General features: G+C 41.9%; 1 protein-coding gene across 1 annotated transcript in view; it reads right to left on the reverse strand.

Annotated features, from left to right (window-relative positions):
- Tiam2 (TIAM Rac1 associated GEF 2) overlaps nt 1–23503 on the reverse strand; it is a 182248-nt gene that overhangs the window by 49563 nt on the left and 109182 nt on the right. The window contains exons 7-14 of the mRNA XM_070010673.1: nt 23166–23390; nt 15359–15544; nt 14053–14199; nt 11610–11681; nt 4403–4564; nt 2449–2553; nt 1632–1710; nt 220–312 (exon numbers count right to left, since the gene is read on the reverse strand). Coding sequence (XP_069866774.1) covers nt 220–312; nt 1632–1710; nt 2449–2553; nt 4403–4564; nt 11610–11681; nt 14053–14199; nt 15359–15544; nt 23166–23390 — 1069 coding nt within the window. The remainder of the gene's footprint in view (nt 1–219; nt 313–1631; nt 1711–2448; nt 2554–4402; nt 4565–11609; nt 11682–14052; nt 14200–15358; nt 15545–23165; nt 23391–23503) is intronic.

Below are 23503 nucleotides of genomic sequence, written 5' to 3' on the forward strand. Positions count from 1 at the left end.
CTACTCAAGAGGCTGAGATCTGAGAATTGTGGTTCCAAAGAAGGGGAAACGTGGGAGGGGGGAAGAGGGAAAGAAGTGAGGAGGGGAGGAGAGAAAATGAAAAGGGAGGAGAAGGGAGAAAATAAGGAGGGAAGGGAGGGAAGGGGAAGGAAACCACTAGGCAGACCACATGGCAGCATTTGAGATAAAGAGAGAACAGAGACTCAGTATTACACGGACCTCCCCCGTATGCCAAGCCATCAGGGAGAACATCACTTATAAATATCCGACTGAGGTGCTGGTGTTCATCCACCTGTGCCGTGACCGCAAACCCTACAAATGAAAAGAGACAGCAGGTCTGAATTCACTTCACTCATTTCTCCAACCCAGTGACCAGCATTTCCTTCAATATGTATTCTCATAAATGTAGTATATCAAGAAGGTCTATATGATACTGATTGTGAAAGCACATGTACCTAGCAGAGGCTGAGAAAGAACAGATCAGGGCTGGGAAGGTGGCTCAGTGGTAGCGTGTTTGCCTCACATGCATGAGGCCCTGGGTTTGATTCCTCAGCACCACATAAGCAGAAAAATCCAGAAGTGGTGCTGTGAGTGCTAGCCTTGAGCTGAAGAGCTGAGGGACGGTGCCCAGGCCCAGAGTTCAGACCCCACGACCAGCACAAAAAAAAAGTTAATCTGCCTAGAGCAACACCTGACAACAGAGTAAATAATGCTGTTTTCACCACCACCATCATTTCTAATTTCTTCTCAATTTTTTATTTCATTTATTTATTTATTTATTTTTGCCAGGCTTGCGGCTTGAACTCTGGATCAGGGTTCTGTCCTTGAGCAACTTTTGCTCAAGGCTAGCACTCTACCATTTGAACAACAGCGCCACTTCTGGCTTTTTCTGTGATTTAATTGGAGATAAGAGTCTCACAGACTCTCTTGCGTGGGCCGGCTTTAATCTGCAACCCTCAGATCTCAGCCTCCTTAGTAGCTAGGATTATAGGTGTGAGCCACCAGCTCCCAGCTTTTATTGTTAATATGAAACAGTTATACAATGGGTTTCAATTCTGTAAGTCAAGTTATGAGTACGATGCATCTTGACCAATGTCACCCCTCCTTTCATTCTCCTCCGTTTCTCCCACTCTTGAGTTACATATCCTCTACCCTCAAGTTACATAGCTCATTTTTTACACTGTACATTGAATATAATGACTGCATTTACTATATTCTTTTTCTTTTTGCCAGTCCTGAGACTTGAACTCAGGGCCAGGGCACTGTCTTTGAGCTTCTTTTGGCTCAAAGCTAGCACTCACTCTACCAGGTTAGCCACAGTGCCACTTCTGTCTTGTTTTGTTTGTTTATGTGGTACCAAGGAATTGATCCAGGGCTTCATGCAAGCTAAGCAAGCACCCTACCACTGAGGCACATCCCCAGCTTCTTTCCTCCACTCCTGTGCCCCCTTCTCAATTTTTATAATCATTTTATTACTTTGCCATTTTCCCTTTAATACTAATAATATATCTCTTTCTCACCTGCTAATACAAATAAGTAGTAAAAAAAAAAGAATGGAAATTCTGAAATATGAAGATAAAAGGGAAGAGTGATATGCAAAGATAATGGGGCAACCCAGGCCTTCCACTTACCAAAGTCAGACATGTCCCCCGTTTTTGTGAGCTGCACATCATAGACACTGAGTGGAAAAATTTCTATCTCATCATAAACCTACAGAAAGTGGAAACAGCAGAATTAGAGGATTTGGTATTACGATACCTTAGAAAATTACTTCAATATTTTCATCATAATAAAAGAAAAAAAAAGAGCCAGGCACTGGTGGCTCATACCTTTAATTCTAGCTTCTTAGGAGGCTGAGACCTCAGGATCACAGTTTGAAACCAACCCAGGCAGAGAAGTCCACAGGAATCTCATCTCCAATTAACCACCATAAAACCAGAAGTGGAGGTGTGATTCAAGTGGTAGAGTGGCAATCTTGACTGAAAAAGCTAAGGAACAGTAGCCAGGTTCTAAGTTTAAGCCCCAGTACTAGCACAAAAAGAAAATTAAAAAGAAAAGGAAAAAAAGAAGTGCTAGTAAGATACCCTTTTAGCCAAGGACTGTTTCCAAACCAGATGTCAAATTTGAAGTTTTCCCTCAAAATGCCAGTCCCGGAGCTTGAACTTAGAGCCTGCACACTGTCTCTGAGCTTCTGTACTCAAGGTTAGCTTTCTACCACCTAAGCCACAGATCCACTTCCAGATTTTTGGTGGTTAATTGGAGAGACGAGTCTCACGAACTTTCCTGCCTAGGCTGGCTTTGAACCATGATCCTCAGATCTCAGTCTCCCGTGTAGATAGAATTACAGGCATGAGCCGCTGATGTTCCATCTCAAAATTACGTTTTTCAGAATGAAAAGTCCATGAATCTGGCTGGAATGACTGTCTGACCAAAGCAAATGCCACTTGCCTGCTCTTGCATGTACTCAGAGGGAGCAGGGGCGTGCCACTCTCCACTCTCATCTGCTAGTCTTCGAAGTTGAAGGCCATAATGACTGGGTTCCAACTGTCTCATCTATAAGGAAAAGTCAGTTATTCAGAGCTTAAATGTTCTTTCCAAATTCATCACTACTCAGCAGGCTCACTGAAAATCAAAGTAGAAATCTCTAAAAAAGGAAAAAAAGGCTGCATATAAGTTTGCTGAGTTTAAAACTATGGAAGAGCTCAAAATTAAATGTGCCAGAAAGAATAAAAGGAACAAAGAATTATTTCTTAAGGTTTTCTCTAAATGATAGTGATTTTCCACAAAAGATTGACTTCTATGACATCAAGGCTGACAATATCTCATTGGATGTATCTTCACATCTTAGCCGTGCCATCTCTTTATGTACTGGGGTAGCTAACTTTAAAGTTGCTTCCTATGACTGAAATAGAGAAATCTGGGGCTGGGAAGGTGGCTCAGTGGTAGAGCGTTTGCCTTGCATGCATGAGGCCCTGGGTTCGATTCCTCAGCACCACATAAGCAAAAAGAAAAAAAGCCGGAAGTGGCGCTGTGGCTCAAGTAGTAGAGCACTAGCCTTGAGCTGAAGAGCTGAGGGACAGCGCCCAGGCCCAGAGTTCAGGCCCCGCGACTGGAGCCCCCCCCAAAAAAGAGAAATCTGTAGTGTGAGCAATCTCAGGTGATAAAGACTTGAGAATTCTTAGTTCTCTGCTCCAAAAGCTTTTCAACAGGAAAAGGTGTAAGTGTATACACACACACACACACACACACACACAGGTTCTCTTTCTCTCTCATACATTTGCAATAGTGAGAAATTTATCTCAGCCTTTGCTCCAGTTGGAATTAATTGACCTGCTACATCTGACCCCTTTCAGAAAAGGTTATCATTTTATTAGTTCATATTACTGATATAGAATAACACAGTGGTTTAAAAAAAAAAAAAAGTAACCACCCTCCATGCTTCAAAAGGCGTCTGTGCTCATGAGGGCATAAACTGCAAACTAAATGCACAGTGTACTAAAGCCTCAAGTCAAAGTGCAAAAGACTGAAATGAAGATTTTCCATTAAGTGTTGATGAGGCAGAGTTACCCAGCACTAAACGCCTTCTCCCATTACATTTATCTGAGTGAGCCTTCTTCGGAAACCTAAATACTGAAGCTCTCCCATGCCACCTGGTGGTCCACAGCTGCTGGTCTCTTCTTCCTGAGTGGATTTCCTTTCAGTGGGTTGTCTTTAAAATGTCTATACTTAGATTTCAGACTAGAAACAAAGTCTAGTCACATCTATAATTCTCACTTGTCAGGAGGCTAAGATCTGAGAATTGTGGTTCAAAGAAAGCTCAGGCAGAAATATCCATGATATTCTTATCCAACTAATCAACAAAAAGCTGGAAATGGAGGTGTATTTCAAGTGACACAGTAGGCAGCCTTGAGTGAAAAAGCCAAGCAAGAGTTCCAAGAACTGAGTTCAAGTCTCAGTATTGGAACACACACACAAAATTTGAATGAAAGATCTGTCAGTCTCAATGGAGCAACTGAATCATATCAAGTTATGTGTTTAATCTGGAAAAACCTATTAAGGCGATTTAGTGCTGCATCAAACCATTTCCTAGTTTATGCCTCTTTTATAAAAAAAATCAACTCTACCTCAAACAGCAACAGGGCCATGATCATTCTAAAGGTAATTAAAAATTAAGAGGAATAATTCAAGCTCTTCAACCAAGGCAAGAGATCACTCTGTCTTCTAAATGAATGGAGGAACCCAATGCACATCAATTAATATCCAAATCAACACATATGCTAATATGTTCTCATGTGTGGAAAGACAGGTCTTACACAGCACATAAAATTAGAAAGCAAAGGAGGAGTACAATAAGTAACAATTGTTTCTATTCAGAAGTGTATTTCTGCAGCCAATCCCTTACCTTACATGCCAAAGTCAAAATGTCCTCCACCCTGTGCTCCGGCTTGATTGTGACAGTAACACCTTGATTGTCCTGAAAGTGAATGTAAGTCTGGATTTCCCATGAGTTGTCCCTTGGAGGCCCCTCTACTGCTGACCCACAGAGATGCCGAAGTCCATCCACCTGGGTTCAGATGCCAGAAGAAAACACAGACAAGCCCAATAAACAAATGAAGGAAACTGGGAAAGATGTCCCTTCAACTTGTAGTAGTTAAGGTGAGCCCTTTCCCTCTCTTCATGCCACCAGCTTCACACACACACACACACACACACACACACACACACACACACACACACACACACACACACAGGAAGCTGAAGCCCAGGGAGGAACATATGGTCAGCTGACACATCCCACCATGCCAAGGCACCACTTATACTAAGTCAGAGTCCACAGTCCACAGAGGGATACTTGGTGACCAGATTTACTGCACTGGAATTGTGGCTCAGAAGGGAAGTTGCACCTATTCTGCAATCCTTTCCCAGCTTCCTAATACAAGCTGTTCTTTCCAGTTGTTTGTTGTTGCTCTTGTTGTACCAGTATCAGAGCTTCAGTTCCAGGCCTCATGCTCTCACTTGGCTTTCTTGCTTTCACCTGGCACTCTACCACTAGGATCATGCTTCCAGTCCAGAAGTTTGCTGATTAATTGGAGATACAGTTTGGCAGACTTTTCTTCCCAGGCTGTCCTCTAACTGTGATCCTCAGATCTCAGCCTCCTGAGTAACTATGATTATAGGCGTGAGCCACTAGCGCCTGGCTTCCCAACACATTCTTATCCACAGCCTCTGACCTCTGTCTGCATTCTCATCCTGATCATCACCTCACTCCAAGCACAACTGTCATTTCCCCTACTTCACTTTGTTTTTAAAGACCTCACTCCTAGTCTGGGGGGGAAAGTTTTTCTCTGCTTTTGAGCTATTTCACAGTAGTTACTCTATGAGGCCATCATCTCGAAACATACTTCCTTCAGGGACCAAAATAACTTAGTTCTCGAAATCCCATATCCATGCAATGGATAGACGGCACTTTCTGCGTAGATACTCTATAGTTTATAGACAAAAAATTAACATTTATTATGGAACTCAGAAAGGTTTTCCTCTGGCAAGGTCCTTCCCTTAGCATAGTGGTAAATAAAAGACGAGGACTTGAAGTCAGAGTCACAGCCTCTGCCTCTGAACCAGGAAAGAGTGGCCTAGAACCACACATTTGCCTTGTTACACCTCAGCTCCTACCCTGCGAAAGAGGGCATAACTACTGTAATGACTTGAGTTTATTAATTAATGATACAAGCTTTTGTGCACAAAGAAGGCTAAACATGTGAAAGTGTCTTATACCCCAGAAACTAACACTCAGATATGACACTTACCTTGTGTGTGACCCACAGGCTCACACCTCACAGCTATTCCTGATGGGTGCTTTCACTTTTAATTCCTCTACAGAACTTAAAACTCAAGAGAGAATACAGTAAAGGAATTCCAAAGACCAGTATGGGGCCAAGAAGGGAAGAATCCACCTTTCTGTGTCATCCTTTTGGAAACGTGGCACTCCACACTGACATGACACTTCCGGACCTGTCATGGATCTGTCACTGTCAACACATTTTCCTGGTAGGATGATTACAGCAAGGATTCCCCTTCCCGTGCCACGGGAAAAGAGACAGAGGAGCAGATGCCAGGAGCCAAGGATCTCAGGAGCTAGCCTGGCCCCTGTTCCCTCCAGAAGGGGTCCTGTCTCACATGAACCACATGCATTATCTAGCTCATTCTTCCAGACAATTCTTCCGTGTGGATGGTGCCTTTAACCAGGTATGCAGATACATAGACTTAAGAGTTAGGCCTAGGAATGGATAGAGCTAGAAGGAATCATGTTGAGCGAGGTAAGCCAAGAGCAAAGAGACAAACGGTACATGGTCTCCCTGATAAGTGGATGCTAAATCCAAAATGTTAGGTGATACAACAAAATTAATAGGACTTAAGAAACAAAGAACTCCCACTCATCTGGTCGAACCACTACTAAATATCCCCATGCTGCTGATCACATGTACGGTGTATATGTGTACACCGTTATATGTTATAGACTGTGATAGACAATTTGCTCCAGGAAAGTTAGAATGAACTTGTGACTTTAAATGAGCATCATTATTCCACAATACTGTGAAATTCGGGAAATTATGTAATCACTTAATCACTTAATCCTCGGGGAAGGTAGGGAGGGAAGGGATGGTAGGGGGAAAACAATGGAGGGGGTAACCATGCTCAATAGGAAGTGTACTCATTACCTTGCTCATGTAACTGTAACCCTCTGTATAGTATCTTTACAATAAAAAATTAAAAAAAAAAAAAGTTAGGCCTAGGCCCCAATGTGTGTTGAGAATCACAGAGTCCAGCAGAGGTCACTGTGGAGTAGGAAACCAGGCAAAGTATCTGCAACTTCATTCTATACTTTGGGACCTGAGGATGGACAGGCGGACAACTGACAAGAGCAATTCTTAGCTGCCCATTCTTCCCGCCTCTTTCGTCCATCCCTCATCAGCTGGCACCAAATAAAACACACTTAAAATATTCTCAAGCAAGCAGCATCATGACGCCCTGCTTAACAGGTGAGAAAAAGAAGCTGTTGAAAATCCTAGAAACTTTTACAAGCTCACACAAGTGAGCGGCGGGTATGAGCCCATGTTCACCAGTAATATCATACAAGGCAGAAATGTCCATCTGGCAGTTACTCGCCACAAAATGGACAACTGATGGTCTCCAAACTTTTCCATTATTCTAGCACACACGCCATATTCTAACCTCGTGGGAGAAAATGGCTCCCCTTAAGGAAGGGGTGGATTTCTGTGCCTATATCACTGCCCTCTGCCTGCCTCACTTGCCTCCCAGCTCCAAACCAGGAAATCCTGTGTATCCTTCAACCCTTATTCTAAGAAAGCATCGAGAGTGTGGAGTTAGGTCAAGCACAGTGGTTCACACAGTGGTTCACACCTGTAATCCCAGATTTCCTATAATCCAAAAAGAGATGGGCGGATCAGCGTTTGTGACCAGCCCAGGGAAAAAGCTGAAGGCCTCTGTCTAAAAGGAAAACAAAAAGCAAAAGGACTGGAAGTATAGCTCAAACAAACAGCATTTACTGAGTTCAGTTCCTAGTATCAAATAATAATAATAATAGTGTGTAATGATGTTTGTGTATTTAATGAAATGGAATCAGAAAGAAAAATCTATTTGTTGCTTAGAGGTCTTCTTGCTCGTTTTCTATAAGCCATGTCTCTGGAGGGAAAGCTAGATTCTCTCCAGAAGGTTCAATGTTATCCAAACTGAAAACACTCAGGCTTTGTCCACAGTAGGCTATGTAGACTATTCCCCTACCTTTTCTCCAAAAAGGAGCAGAGAATCTTGAAAATAAACACACACACAATGGGCCATATGGAAAATTCTTTCTTTAGCATTCCCATTACATAGGCTCTATGTTAAACTTCTCTTTTTCAATATCATGTCCAGTATTCCATGGCTCTGCACTGCAGTCCCACCTCCCTGCCCTTGCAAGAAAAAGTTTCCAATTGTCTGTTCAAGATTTCCAGTTCCAGGACAACACAAGGGGAGGTGAAAGACAACCTTGCTAAGAAAGATAGGTAAGAGCATTTGAAAGACTCTGAAGTAGCCTGGAATGGTGGCCCTGCACCTTGACAATAGACACACCATCATAAGAATCATCCTAGGTCCAGCACCTTGGGGTCCACTGGGGGCTGCTGCCAGACCTTCTTACAGACCATTTAGGAAACAGGAGCACGAATGATCTGTAGCCACAGCCACAACTCACTAACTGGTTAACATCTGCTGATCACACCAGCTCCCCTTGTAGGGCGACTTCTACAGAAGCATTTATTATTATTATTAAATTAATGGTCCTAACATCTCACATCAAATTATTTCTGCTCAGTATGCTGCACAGAGAGAAAATGGAAACTCTGTGCCTTTCTCACAGCAGATGCTTTTGGATCCAATGGCTTGTAATTACTACTTGGCTCCCGGAAGGGAAGTGAGGAGCGAAATCACAATCTGGCTGTCACAAATGGGCACGCGCCACCACAGTTGCTGATGGAGAAAGCCTATTAGCAAGTGAGATGAGGAGAAGACACAAAAGGAGTTAATCTGCTCTTGGTTTGCTTCTCAGTCAAATGTCAGAGAGGAGAGTGTTTACTTCCTCCTTGGACTAAAGCTCAAACATTAGTTGATATTAAAGAAGACAAAGACCTTGATAGCCAGCTGTGTGTCGTGCATATATTCATACATGTACTGTATGTGTGTGTATATGTGCATATGTGTGTGCTCGCACATGTGCATGGCCATAGAGAGATCCAGACTACCCTTCTATTTTTAGCAGACATGTTGGGGTCAAGAAACATTTGCTTCATTCACATTTTCCATGTGAGGAACCAACATTAAGATTTTTTTCCCAGCTTGGAACTAATAACTAACACAACAATATTTCATTCAGCCACTGCCACAGAAAATCAGACACGCCAGCCAGTGTTCCAGGAGCAAGGGCCAAGGCTAGGAGCAGCCCGGAGGTCTACTGAGGTGTTCTGGGGCACAGCCATCCCAGCTCAGTGGGGGATTTGTTGTCAAAATCTCCATAACAAATACCTCCTGCCAAACACTGTCAGAGACTTATTATTACTCATGGAAGAGGAGGCTGAGAAAAGCTTTCATTTGTGGCCAGCCAAGGTGTCCTTCAAAGAAGGCTCAAATAGACTGGCTCTATTCCAGCCTCAACAGATTCTGAATTACGAGTGACTCACTGCTGCACTGTTACACTATGCACCAATTAGAGTGGAATATTTAAAAACACACAGCTCCTCCTTCACAACCACCTCTCTGTGTGGCTTGAATGGACCTAATGTACTTACTGTGTAAAAATAGATGGTTTGGGTGAGTTGTACATATTCTCCAAGAGTGATCACCAGAAGGAAACAAGTGAAATGTAACATTGATTATCCAAACAGCTACAGGCAGAATTTTAAGTGACTAAGATATGAAGCCAAATTATCCCCTTGTTGCTACCTGCATTTCAATTTGACCCTTGTTAGATATCTGAGTCTTGTGGTAGGATAGACAAAAACAAACCAAAAAGATAAAACAAACCAAAGCAATGTCTTCCCCTCCCTGTATCAGCTTGCAATGTTACTTAGGATAAACAGTGATAGTGCTTAGATGTGTTTTAAAAAACTGACAGACTGAAAGATTCCTCTCACCCTGTTGTAGCATTGGTTCGGTTTCTCGATTCCTCTACAAAAGAATGTGTCAACTAGATCCCAATATAAATAAATACCAAATTTCTATTTTAGTGAAATCTATTGTCAAAGTAAACCAAGAGTTCAGTTCATAGGAAATGCTTTGATGATGTCATTTAACTTTTAAAGTAAGAATCGTAAATTGTTTTATAATGCTGCATGAGTTATAATCCTAAAATACTGGGCTTTCTAAATCATAAATAAGCTATTTCTTTTGAACCTTGAAAAGACTGAACTATGAAAAGAACAATGCAAGGGTGACAATGATCAAGATGCATTGTTCTCATAAGCTGACTTCTAGAACTGAAACCTCTTTGTACAACCACTTAACAACAAATAACCAGAGCAACATGCACTGAAAAAAAAAAGACTACATCTAAGATAATCAATTCTTAACAAATTTATTAAGCAGTATCCTTGGCAGTGTGCTACAGATTTAGAACATATACATAAACACCAGATATACAAAACCTACACACAACAAGGGTCCTAGTGGTAAGATTTCCTGGGAAAAACAGAACAGACTCTTGCAGGATGGCTAATCAGAGAAGAGAGGGGATAATAACTACTAAACAAATGATGATGACCTGTTAACCACACAATGGAGGCAAGTTCCTGGAGCATGTAATGATTTGATTCAGATCTGAATAGGCTCTGCCAGTTTACAGATATAAAGGTGAAAGAAAGGAAGTTCAATCACCATGAGAAGTCTGTCATCTTGATGTTATGATTTATAGAAAGGAAGGTTTGTACCTGGCTTCCTTGTTCCCCTTTGTTGGTCAAACTGAACAAAAGGAGATCACAAAACAGGAGAACCTTCAGAGCAGCTTCCTGGAATAAGCCACTGCACCACATCCCGTGCCCGTGGCAGCCCTGATGCCTGGGGATAGGAGCTGAGGTGATGGGAAACAGTCTGGAAATGTCTTTCCCATTCTGCATCTTCTACAGGAAGCAGGAGGCTTCTAGCTGAGCTGCCACCAGGAGGCAGGTCCAATGACAGCATACTGAGCAGCCTGGACCAGCCTCATGATCAGGCTGTGTGTGGTTGTCTTCTTTGGGGATCTTAGCATTGCCAGAAAGTTCCTTTCTTCTTCTCTCCTTCTTTCCTTCCCTACCTCTGGACATCCCACTTTTCTTGTTAGTTCAAACTAAACTCCCTTTTTGTTGAATTATTCCCATTCATTTATTAAAGAATATTACCAAAAAAGAATATTACCAGATTCTACAAATGATCTTTTCCCAAGTTTGTCATAATTGGTTTTGCAACTTCAACAAGTAGCTTGTGAGATTTAAAACTTTAGACAAAAACAATTTTGTGGGGGAAGAGTCAGAAAAATGGATCAGCAACATGGAATTCTGCCTTGGGGAGAAAGGGGGACAGCAAAGCTACTAAGAGGAGACATAAACACATCCAAACAAGCTCCACCTGACTTCTAAATTTCCTTCTGATATCGTCCTGAGGACCTTTCAAGTCAAAAGCAATCCTGGAGACTAGCAAGGGACACAACTCAGCTCCACGGAGGAAACCTCAGGAGAGAAAGGTTTCTGATGTTCTAAGTATGGGTGTGAAAACTCAAGCTGCAATTCACTAAACTTCAGGTGAGGGTTAAGTACTGCTGGAGCATAGAGAAGAATAGCATATAGTATATAAGAAATGATATTATGGCTTTAGTTATATCTCTATTGCTGCAAGTATAGATGATATGCCCAACAATAATGAGCATTCAGAGGTCATCTCTTAGCTAATCTAATAGAGACCACTTTACATCTAAATTTATCTTCAGTGAATTCATGTACTGATTCTGAACCAGCATTTCCTGCTTAACAACATGTGTGTCACATCAGAGTTCAAACAAGGTGGCTGCTGACTCCCACATTTACCTCACAGGAGTTGCCAGAGCCCTGAGGTAGCTGAGTTCCAGAAAATCCATGGCTGCCACTTGAATCAAATATCTGACAAAGAAAGAGGAAAAGAAAGATTCGTGACATGTTTCTACAATATTCATTGAGCATCCCCCTCTTTTCATATTTAAAAATTGAAGCTGTGCAATATTTTATCACTTTTACTAGAATTCTAACACAATTAAAATTTAACTTTGGAGAAAAAAATTTTTCTCACCTCCCAGAGAGTTACATATTTTACTTCACTTTCTATAATGTTACATATTATTCACATCATCCTCATGTTCTTGATGAGGCTTTTAACCAAGTACACATTTCTGAAGATGTAGAACAGAGCTCAGAGTTGGCAAAGCCACCAAACCCAGCTTACAACTTAAAAAAAAAAATGCATAGGATAAACCTTGAAAGAAAACATGGTAAAAGTGGTTGTGTCTAGAGGGAAAAACTAGGAATCATTTCTTCTACTTTTTCAAATTTTATCTCCTTAATTCTGCAGAATATTACCATTAAAGATCATTTAAACACTTAGGAATGTTTAATTACTAAATCAGATCTACTCAGTTATATGAATATCAACACTGGAATTGGTTTCCAATCTTTTTCAAACAAAAACTGTTCAACCAAATGGTTTTTGTTTATAAAGAAATCTTTTGTTGAGAACATTTAACACATGTGCTGGAATAAAGACAGTATTAGGCTCATATGTAATTAGCTAAATGTTCTATCTAAGAAAAATAACCAAGTTATCAAGTTATTTATCAAGTTATCATCATTTAATTGCATAGTATTATCTTGATTAAAATCAGAATTGGCTTTAACGATATTAATTAAACATCATAGAAATTCAATCCAGATAGCACAGGCTCAGCGTTTGCCAACGGCTGATAGAGACCATCTATAATGGAACTATTTCCATTTATAAGCAATAAATATATACTCTTTTCAAGTAAAACACAAGTTGAACTATAGTTTTTAAATGTGATGTTATTTCAATTAAAAAATAAACAAAGGTTTATTTATTTATATTTATGTTTTGCTGTCTATGAGTCACTCTCCCAACTTCATTGTTTCACATTTGAAACAGGTCAAAGTTCACGTTAGCTCTCTCAGTGACCTAATTCATAAAAGTACTGTACAGAATTTAAAAGTTGTATAACATGAGGAAATAAAATTCCATAAGCATGACCCTTTCTCTCAGATGACAGTAAAGCAATCAGAATAACAGTGTTTCCCTGAAAATAAAAACAAAAACTTCTTCAGAATTAATTGCAACCATGTTTCCATCCACTTATATATGATCATCATATAACTCATCTTTTCACCAGTCTTTGAAAAAACAATGTATCAACCAGCAGTGTAGAATCCATTAACATCTGCTTTATTATAGACACTGTGAAACGTTTTAGATCTATATATTCAAGGCACTCTGGAAATAATTTACTGTACTTGGGCCATATTTCAGCAATAAATCTTCAGGCCATTTGTTTTTCTTGATAAGGTATTTTTAAAAAGCTATCTCTCCTTATGGGAAAATAAATATCAGCAATTGCTTACTGGCTTTGACTCAGGCAAGAAAGAGTCGAGCCTGGCCCAAGGATCCCAGAAGAAAAGTAGTTAACAGACTCTCCATTGTCTGTCTTATCACCCATAAAGGTAGGTAAGTGATACAACCTCTCTATCAGGTGTCTTATCATCTATACCATAAGGTAAGTAACAAGGTCAAGTATCTGTCTTCCCACCTATAATATCTGTCTTATCATCCACTAAGTAAGGGATGTACTTAACTTTCCAAAGTTTCTGTCTTTCCATCTATAAAATGGGCTGACAAAATGCCTATGTAATACTATAAGGTTTGAGCAAGCAACGAATCTAGTGCTGTTGATAGAATTTAGCCGCACTGCTTCACATTAATTTAATACATTTAATTTTCTACATATTTAATATAAAACCTATAGGTAAATACTGCTACTAAAGGCAATGAAAAATGTAGAATTTTTTTTTTTGGTACCAGGCTTGAACTCAGTGCTTCACGCTTCTCCTAGGCTTTCTTGTTGATGGCTGCTGCTCTACCACTCCAGTCCAGCAGGAGATAGGAATTTCAAGGACTTTGCTTCATGACCTGGCTTCATATCACCATCCTCAGATCTCAAGATTATGGGTATGAACCATTAGCACCAAACTGATAATTCTTAGCTCTGGTGTTCCTAGTGTGCCTGTCTCTTTAGGAATACCAAAGTAAGACTGTACAATTTACGTATTTCAGTTGGGGTCAAAAGTCTGTGCTAAGACTAGATGCTTGGAACCAATACTTTTTGCCCCTGTGAAACACCTATGAATGAACACCTATGGTTGGAGGTCAGCCCACAGCAGGGTTTCGGGAATGTCCCTCCAGGCTGCTGTTCCTCTGACATTTATAACTCACCTGAGTTATGGAAGCCCTCTTCTCCTTTCCTTTTCTTGCCAGCGTGTCTAGCCCTTTCAGTGAAGAAAATATGCCCTTCTTACTCCTCCCTCGTTGGGTCAGTGAGAGAGTTCTTTTCCGAAAAGCAGAACCATCTCTAGAACATACCTAATTGAAAAAGAAATTGTAAAGTATGTTTAAGTATCTCTGGGTAACAGGAAGAACAGTTGTGTAACAGGAGTAAGCGCTGCTTGCTATCGATGTATTTTGACCAGTGACAAAGACTGCTGCAGGCTTGACATCTCAGAAGTGTAGCCAGTGTACAGTTTTTTTTATCTAGCTAGCATGAGACGTTACAGTATTCAACAAGGAGTCAGCAAAGCAATCCATAGGCCTCTAGGTGTCAGTTCAATACAAAATCCAGGATGATCTCCGAAAACCCAATGGGCTCTCTGCAGGAGAAGATAAGCAACCTTTAGTGTGTGTGTGTGTGTGTGTACTGGGTCTTGAGCCTGTGTGTGTGTGTGTGTGTGTGTGTGTGTGTGTGTGTGTGTGTGTGTGTGTGTGTGTGTGTGTACTGGGTCTTGAGCCTGGGTGTGTGTGTGTGTGTGTGTGTGTGTGTGTGTGTGTGTACTGGGTCTTGAGCCTGGGCGCGTGTGTGTGTGTGTGTGTGTGTGTGTGTGTGTGTGTGTGTGTGTGTGTGTGTGTGTGTGTGTGTGTGTGTGTGTGTGTGTGTGTGTGTGTGTGTGTGTGTGTGTGTGTGTGTGTGTGTGTGTGTGTGTGTACTGGGTCTTGAGCCCAGGACCTGGCCTAGCACTGTCCCTTAGCTTTTTTTCACTAAAGGCTGGCACTCTACTATTGAGTCATAGCTCCACTTCTGTGTTTTTGCTGGTTAATTAGAATAAAATCTCGAAGAGTTTCCTGCCCGTGCTGGCTTTCAAACCATGATCGTCAGATCTCATCCTCTTGAGTAGCATGAGCCAGTGACACGTGGTAGCCTGGTAGCCTGGTAATCTCTTTGTTCTTTTCACTATAGTTGCTGCTCCCCAGAGAGTGCAACTTCCCCAGGGCAGGAGGAGGAGCAGGCAGGAAGGTCAGTGCAGATAGGAATATGTACTGAACTACCCATTGGCAGCAGATGGCTAAAACAAGCAGTGGAGACACAGGGACTGTATTCTCCTCCCGTCTGTCTCCAGTCCCAGCCTCTGGGTGACACTCATCAATCATTAGGCCCAGTTTCTGCACAGCTGGTGGCAACAGCTGGCGAAAGGTGTACAATAGATAGATCCTCCTAGAATGCCTGACTGGACCCTCTTCAAGAACTTACCAGAGCATGGAATGAGGAAACAGACAGGACGCCCAGCCTGCCAAGGGCCAGCTTGGATGGACGGCTGGCGGCAGCAAGGAGACTCTTAGGGTTCGGTAACTCCCCGCCTTGCAAGCTGGCCAGGTAGCAACGCATCCTGAACAGATCCATGTGAAACTTCTCCAGATTCTGTTCCCACTGCTGGATCTAAAACAACAAAATCAGATGTGACTTAGATAAAAGATACATGGCTACGTCGGTCACAGAGAACATTCAATACCTTCCATAAGCATCAGGAAGAAACTTGGATGCTTTAAACCAGCCTTCTCTGTTCACCCCTACCTCAAGCCCATACAATAGAATGCACAGGTCTCAGTGTTACACTGCATACAATGGATAGAAATAGAAGGCAGCTAGTGCTCCCAACATGGGGGCAGGCCAAAGCCATGTGATCTATAGAGAAGTCAGCCAGGCTGACTTACAACAGGATGCAAACTGAAACTTTTTTTCTTTTTTTCTTTCAGGTACTCTGTTTCATCTCCCTTCTTATTTATAGCCTCTCATCCCAAACTGGATTAACTGAACTTCACACAAATAGATATGAGTGCATGAAGTCACAGGCTCTATGTTCCAGTCATTCTGGGTGAGTCAAAACAATAAGAAGCATGCCTGGTGCTAGTGGTCACCCCTGTAATTCCAGCTACTCTGGAGGTTGAGATCTGGAGCATGCTAGTTTGAAGACAAAGCATAAAGAAAAGACTGCTAGACTCCATCTCCAAACTAATAAAAAGCTGAGCTGGAGGTATGACTCAAGTGGTAGAGCACCAGCTAAGCAAACTAGTCAAGCTAACACAAGATCCTAAGTTCAAACCCTGGTAACACACACACACACACAGACACACGCGCGCGCACGCGCGAAATAAATAGATGAGGCCAGACTATATGATAGCTGCTACTAAGGAAGCAGAAGTACAATAATCAAAATTCAAGGCCAGCCACGCAATAAATAATGAAGATCTGTCTATGAATTAACTAATGAAAAAGGCTGAGAACCAGGTGCTCATACCTGTAATCCTACCTACTTCTAGCTAATCCAAGGTTGTGATCTGAGGATTGAGGTTCAAAGCCAGACTGAACAGAAGTCCATGAAACTCTTATCTCCAGTTAACCAACAAAAAGTCAGAAGTGGAGCTATGGCTCAATTGGTAGAACACCAGTCTTGGGTAAAAAAAGATAAAAGACAGTGCCCAGGCCCTGTGTATAAGCCCCATTACCAGCACAAATAGAAAGGAGGGGAGGAGAAGGGACGGAAAGGAAAAAGAGGGGAGGGACAAAAGGAACTGGAGTTCCTTAGATTAAGAGTGAGGTTCCAAGTTCAATTCCCAGTACAAAAATAAATAAAACAACAAATAGACTTTATGATGACAAATAGAGATTTTACTGAAGTGTCATACAGAATATCAATCACCTGAACATTTGAAAAAAATCAATATATCTACAGTTTTTTATATAACTGAAATTCCTACACATTTCTTTAGGAGTCATGAGTTGGTAAACACATATACAATGCATATAAACACTCAGTCAAACCCAGGGCCACTCTCCTTTCTTCCAAGGTGTCACAACCACAGTGGGCTACAGACAAGTCTGTCCTCCATTCACAGGCCTGTTTGTGGGTGAAGAAAGGCCAGTGGCCTGCCAATCCAAGCCTTGGGAGCAGGGCCCAAAGCTGGGCTTCCACAGGTCCTCCTGGCCCAAGTGGGAGGGAAGGCATGCAGTAAGAGCTGAGCTCAGGTGTCCACATGAGAACAACATCGTTGCCCTGGCAGCAGGTTCCTGGGTTGTTTAGTGCCTAAACGGAGCCTCACCCTCCAGAACAAACTTGCAGTGAATTCTACATTGTACAGTGAAGAGATGTTTTTTAATTTTAATTGAATGGAAAATTCAACGGATAAGTGACCTTTTATTCCAATAATGGGTTTATCCTAATTTTATTTTTTCTACTTGGTCGGGCCACCAGGTACTCAAGTCATCGGTCAAATGTTATTCTGGAGATATTTTGGATGATACTAACATTTAAATGGGTAGATAAAGAAAATCAAATTGTACTCCCCAATGTGAAGGGCCTCATTTAATCAGTTGAAAAACATTTGCTCTTTCTGGGTTGTGAGCCTGCAAACCTTCAATCTAGGAATACACCCTCAGCCCTCCTAAGGTCCAACTTGCTGACCTATTCTGAAGATGTTGAGGTTTTCTCATACCTTCATAATTGCCAAGTACAGACACAGATTCACACATACACACTTGAACACACTTACATGCACATATTCTATTGATTCTGCATGTGGAGACCCTTGAACTAATACAGCTTTTGTTTTTTGAATCTCTGTGGCAGGACAAGCTACCATTAGCCACATAACCCTTCCACCTTTATAAACAGTATGTATCCTGTGTTCTTTATAGAGAGAGTCAGTCATAGAACTTAGGTGAGGATGTGGGTTGGATAAGAAATTATCAAGTATTTGATTCCCTTGCCACATAGTTACTGAAACTGTGGGAGGGATATAAGAGATTGTCAGAGAATATGGGTTGCTCAGCTTGAGCAGATGAGAAAATATATTGGTTATAAATCTGAATGGGCCTGATCTGAAAGAAAACACAACAGAAAAAATGGATTAAACCCTAGCTATGTGTTCTAACCTCCAGTCTACTTTAGCAAACTTTGTATCCCTGATGGGTTCTTCCTTGAAGATAAGGTTTAAAGTTTGGAAAGTATGGAATGGGCAGGGTTTTGTTTGTTTCTGTTTTTTTTTAGCTAATTCCACCAACAAGGAAAAGCATTCTCTTTTAAGTCAAATGCTACAATTAAGTAAATGATAGGAGCTATTTTTCTGAGAGTGCTGGGTATATCAGGAATGTGCTTGTCATCTTTTTAAATGTGACACTAAATACATTCAACTCATTTGTTATTTTTATCACTAGCCTTCATCTCTCCCTTCCCACTTTTCTACAGCTGCAACCTCTCTGAGCTCATTAACTAAATATGACAACAAAGAGGAAACGACTGCATTGAGCTTTTGGTAAGCTTTGGAGTTTTTCCTGTCCTTTTGCCGGTGGTGGCATTTCCTTTCACGATGGGAAGTTCAGTGGCACGGGTTTCTCTTGCTCAGATCATTTGCCATGTTTTGTGTCTGGATGCTGAAAGCGAGGAAAGCTCCCCCTTCAAAGTTGAGTTATTAATTCCATGTCTTGATATTTATGTTCACAAATAAGTGTCTAGGTCCAGGCACTGGTAGCTTATGCCTGCAATCCTAGCTACTCAGGGCGCTGAGAAACCAAGAGCCATGAGGGTAGAGGTGGGTCCCAGGTAGAGCAGGGCCAGAGGCGAGCCTAGACGCCTGTCTCCAACCCATCCACTAGTTAGGTCGGTGTTCAGGCCCTCCTCCCCCAGGAAGTCTTCCATGACTACCTGTGAGGTAAAAAAATCTCCCCTTTCTTTTCTTCAGCACATGTAAACTTCACTGTTTTGAATACTTTCTATTACAGTGAGGCCAAAGGCTCCACTCTCCGTGGCCCTCCTGGGCCAGGTGCACCCTGAGGGCAGAGACACAGGTGCCAGAAACGCACACTGAACTACACTGCACCTTGTTCTTTTGTCCCCAGGTGCCTCTACCTTCCTCTTCCTGCCTACTCAGTAAAGCCTGCACCCAGCACCTTGTTAAAACTGGCCTGTCCCTGCAAATCACCCTTACCACTGCTGTACTCTCCAGGGTCTTCCTGTCACCCCCTCATCCCCACGTGTACACCATGCCAGAGTTCCCTCAAAGCTCTGTTCTCTGTGCTCGCCTCAACACGTCTTCCCACTGGAAGGAAATTCAATCTACCCCCTACCATTTAAAACTGAAGCCAAGGGCTGGGAAGGTGGCTCAGTAGTAGCGTGCTTGCCTTGCATGCCCTGGGTTTGATTCCTCAGCACCACATAAGCAGAAAAAGCCGGAAGTGGTCCATAGCTCAAGTGGTAGAATGCTAGCTTTGAGCTGAAGAGCTGAGGGGCAGCTCACAAGCCCAGAGTTCAGGCCCCACGACTGACAAAGCAAGAAAGCAAGAAAGAAGGGAGGGAGGGAGGGAGGGAGGATAGGGAAGGGAGGGAGGGAGGGAAGGAGGGAGAGAGAGAGAGAGAGAGAGAGAGAAAGGAAGGAAGGAAGGAAGGAAGGAAGGAAGGAAGGAAGGAAGGAAGGAAGGAAGGAAGGGAAAGAAAGAAAGAAAGAAAGAAAGAAAGAAAGAAAGAAAGAAAGAAAGAAAGAAAGAAAGAAAGAAAGAAAGAAAGAAAGAAAGAAAGAAGGGAGGTGAAGGGTAAACAAAGGAGGAGGCTGCAATGCTTGGTAAGAAATGTATGCATTATCCTGCCCATGTAATTGTAGCCCCTCTGTACAGTATGTTCTCAAATAAATTAAATTTAAAAAAAGAAAGAAAGAAAGAAAGAAAGAAAGAGAAAGAAAGAAAGAAAGAAAGAAAGAAAGAAAGAAAGAAAGAAAGAAAGAAAGAAAGAAAGAAAGAAAGAAAGAAACTGAAGCCTATAACCCAAACACTGGTGGCTCATGCCTGTAATCTTAGCTACTCATGAAGCCAAGATCTGAGAATCACAGTTCAAAGCCAGCCCAGGCAGATAAATCAGGGAGACTTATCTCCCATTAATCAGCAAAGAGCTAGAAGTGGAGGTATGGTTCAAATGGTAGAATACCAGCTGTGAGCAAAAATGCCAAGCAAAAAATCTAAGGACCTGAGTTCAAGTCTCAATATAGCAAAAGAAAAAAAGACAAAGGAAACAAAGCCCACATTTTGCAAAACCCAAAGGCCTGAGCAGAGCATTTTCCCCCTCCGCTGTAGCACCCCCAGTGATCTAACTACCCCACCCTGTAGCCTCTCCCTCCACCCCCCAGCAGGAAGCGACCTGCTCCCCTAGAAAGGCACTTAATGAGACAGGCTGGGGAGACATCTGGCAGGACTCCAATACTGCCTGGGGGTGATGAGGTTTTTGGCCTTGTTTACTTGTTTGAAATAATAAATGGAAAGGAAAATAAAGTACTAACTGGCCTTAATTTACAGCGCTTCCTCCCTCACAACTTCAAAGGCACCCTTGCCATGTGGACAAAAGGCCTGGTCTGAACCATATCGGATACGCTCAGAGCAAAGTTGCATCACCCAGCTCCATGCAACAGCAGAGGCCTGAGGAAAGGGTAAGGGGGGTTATTTTAAGCAGAGCATGTGACCCCGTGACAATACGAAACACAGCCGTTATGATGGGGATGGTGCCTTCTTATTAAGGAAGGGCCCTGACCATGAGTTTCTCTACCCACGAACTTCAAAGAAAACTTGTTCCAGAGACTTTATCTTGCATAACACAATCTACACTGCCTTCTGCAATTATGAGCACAAATTATAACTGGATCAGAGGCTGCCAGGGTCTCCAAGGGAAGAGTGGAGATATTTATATGGTGAGTAGACAGAGCCCTGGTCTTCTATGAAGTTTAAAACACAGTTGAGAGGAAACTACATGGATGGGATGGGTGGGACCAAGGCCTAAATTGGTCTTGCAAAAGCTTGGCCTTTGTAGCATCACATTCTGCTTTCTAGACAAAGCTCTTCTAAAAACAATCCCAATGTGTGCAACCCCCTGTACATTTCTCAGGCTTCATATCTGCAAGTGAGGAGTGAAGAGCTCTTTCCTGAAGCTTCTCTGAACTCCTGGAAGTTGGGGACAGTGAGCTCTGTTTTTCAATGTTTTTAAAACTGTGGGTAATTCCCATTACCCATAGCAAAACCCTTTGAGAAAAATGTAACTACATTATTGCCTTAAAAATTTGCCCTTACAGAGAGGGCATTTTCAGATAGAATTTCTGAAGATCATCCAAAGAGAAGGTGTGCACAGGATGGGGAAATGGAGAAAGGAAAGGTAGCAAGGAGAAGAAACAAGTGGGTAAGGGCCAGGAAACGGGGAAGGGGAGACATGAAATGAAAACCTAGTTGTTCTAAGAAGATATGCATAAAGTAATTGATGTAATGAGCCCATCAAAGAACCTATGGTAGACCACAAGTACTCATCACCCAAACTCTTTGTAAGAGCAGAGGCTCTCCAGCCCTCTCAACCATATCCTAGCCCTCCACCCCACAATCACAGTGACATCAGCTAGTAGTTACAAGCCACAGACAGAAAATATAAAATTATATTTAATGAAAATTTAAAATGTTTTTTTTTTTAAAAAAAGCCTTTGCTTAGATTTCTTGTGGCCATAAGGAAGCCCGACATACTTTAAAGGACACAAAAGACAGTCTAGGACTCTCTCAATGTTGCCCAGTTTTCCTTATCATTCCCTGAACCTAAATATTTGACTAAGTGAAAGGACCTGAAAACTCCAAACTGGGCATCTTTTCCAGAAGTCTAAACAATGGCTCCCAAGTCAAGCTTAAGAGAGCTAAGATAAGCTACAAGCCTACTTTCCCCATCACACGCCATCACTGATAGGAGCTGCTTTGACTGGCTAATCCCAGGAAACAAGGACCAGGGCCCCTGCCATGATACAGAGCAACTCTGAAATTAAAAGGCTGCTTTATCTCCTCCAAAATGCCAGTAGCACAAGAACTACCTCTCACACGAATGTGGAAGTAGACCACAGGACATGTTTCAATTAAAAGATTCTCTGCTGTTCTAGGAATAACTGTGTTACACCAAACCGAGCACTCACTTCGAAGTCATCTTTTAGAGTAGAATCTTACCCATGTAATCTTTCAGTAGTTTTATGTTTATAAGTGATGGCATATGAGAGATAAGAAGGTACCACTGACTATAGGAAAATAATAAAGATTTGTTCATAAAATATTATAATATATAGATTAAGCACTTTTAATTCAAAAATCCAAAAATAAGAAAGGGAGTAAAAATCCAATTGCTTTTGTTTGTGTCTGAGGACAGAATTTCACTACATGGCCCAAGCTGGCCTTCAACTGATGACATTCCTATGTCAGCATCTTGAGTGCTGGGATTAGAGGTATGTATCACCATGCACAACTTCAAAATGTATATAAGTGCCAATCTGACACAAGTGAAACATTCCATAGTATTGTTTCATAAAAATGCTTCATGCACAAAGCCACTAAAATACTATAACATGACATACTAGATATACATATATGATATACATGAATCAAAAGTAAATGTTGTTCAGATGTGGAGGCCTTTTTTTTTTTTTTTTGTCAGTCCTTGGGCTTGAACTCAGGGCCTGAGTAATGTCCCTGAGCTTTTGTGCTCACAAGCACTCTCGCTCCTTGAGCCACAGCTCTACTTCTGACTTTTGGGTGATTAACTGGAGATAAGAGTCTCACAGACTTTCCTGTCTGGGACAGTTTGAATCACAATCTCAGCCTCCTGAGTAGCTAGGTTTACAGGAATGAGCTACTGGTGGTGCCCAGCTGGAAGTCTCATTTCTAAGATATTTCACATGTTCATATTTAATGCAACTAAAATATTTCATACATATATATTTTGTAGAGGCAAATATTCCAAAATATAGAAAAATCTTAAGAAAAACATTCCAAATCTAAAACACTTCTGGTCCCAAGCATTTCAGGCAAAGCAATGCTCAGTCTGTACCTTTGCACCTGCCAAAGACTGCAAAGCGTATAATCATATCACCCTCATTACACACAAAAAACCCAGCCACCAACAACTTCAACTGCAAAGCCCGCAGAACTTATTATCCCGCGTGTAAGAATGACTAGCACATGTAAGTCTGCATTTGCCCGCTGTAAGTACATGTGAGATAACAGATACCTGGTTCTCAATGGCCTTCCTATTCTTGGGGTCACTGACCACGGACAGCTGCAGCTCCGCCATCTTCTTCATCTTGCTGTCCATGTCAATCTTCTGGAGCAAGCCTCGAGTCTGGCTCTTCAGCAGGCGCACTGTGTCCTCCTTCCCATGCTTCTTTGCAAAAAGGGACGCACAGGCAGAGTGTATGGCTGTGACCCAGTTTTCCAGATCTGTCTGGCTAGTGGCCTGAAGATAGAAAATATTTTAACACAAGATACTCTCTAAACAAATGAGCAGTAGTACTCACTAGACACTATGTTGAAAATGAACTATACAACTTGTGGGTAGGGATGGGAGAG

This window comes from Dipodomys merriami, unplaced genomic scaffold, assembly GCF_024711535.1.
Source record: "Dipodomys merriami isolate MVZ:Mamm:240054 unplaced genomic scaffold, mDipMer1.0.p SCAF_8, whole genome shotgun sequence".
In the NCBI taxonomy this organism is placed as follows: domain Eukaryota; kingdom Metazoa; phylum Chordata; class Mammalia; order Rodentia; family Heteromyidae; genus Dipodomys; species Dipodomys merriami.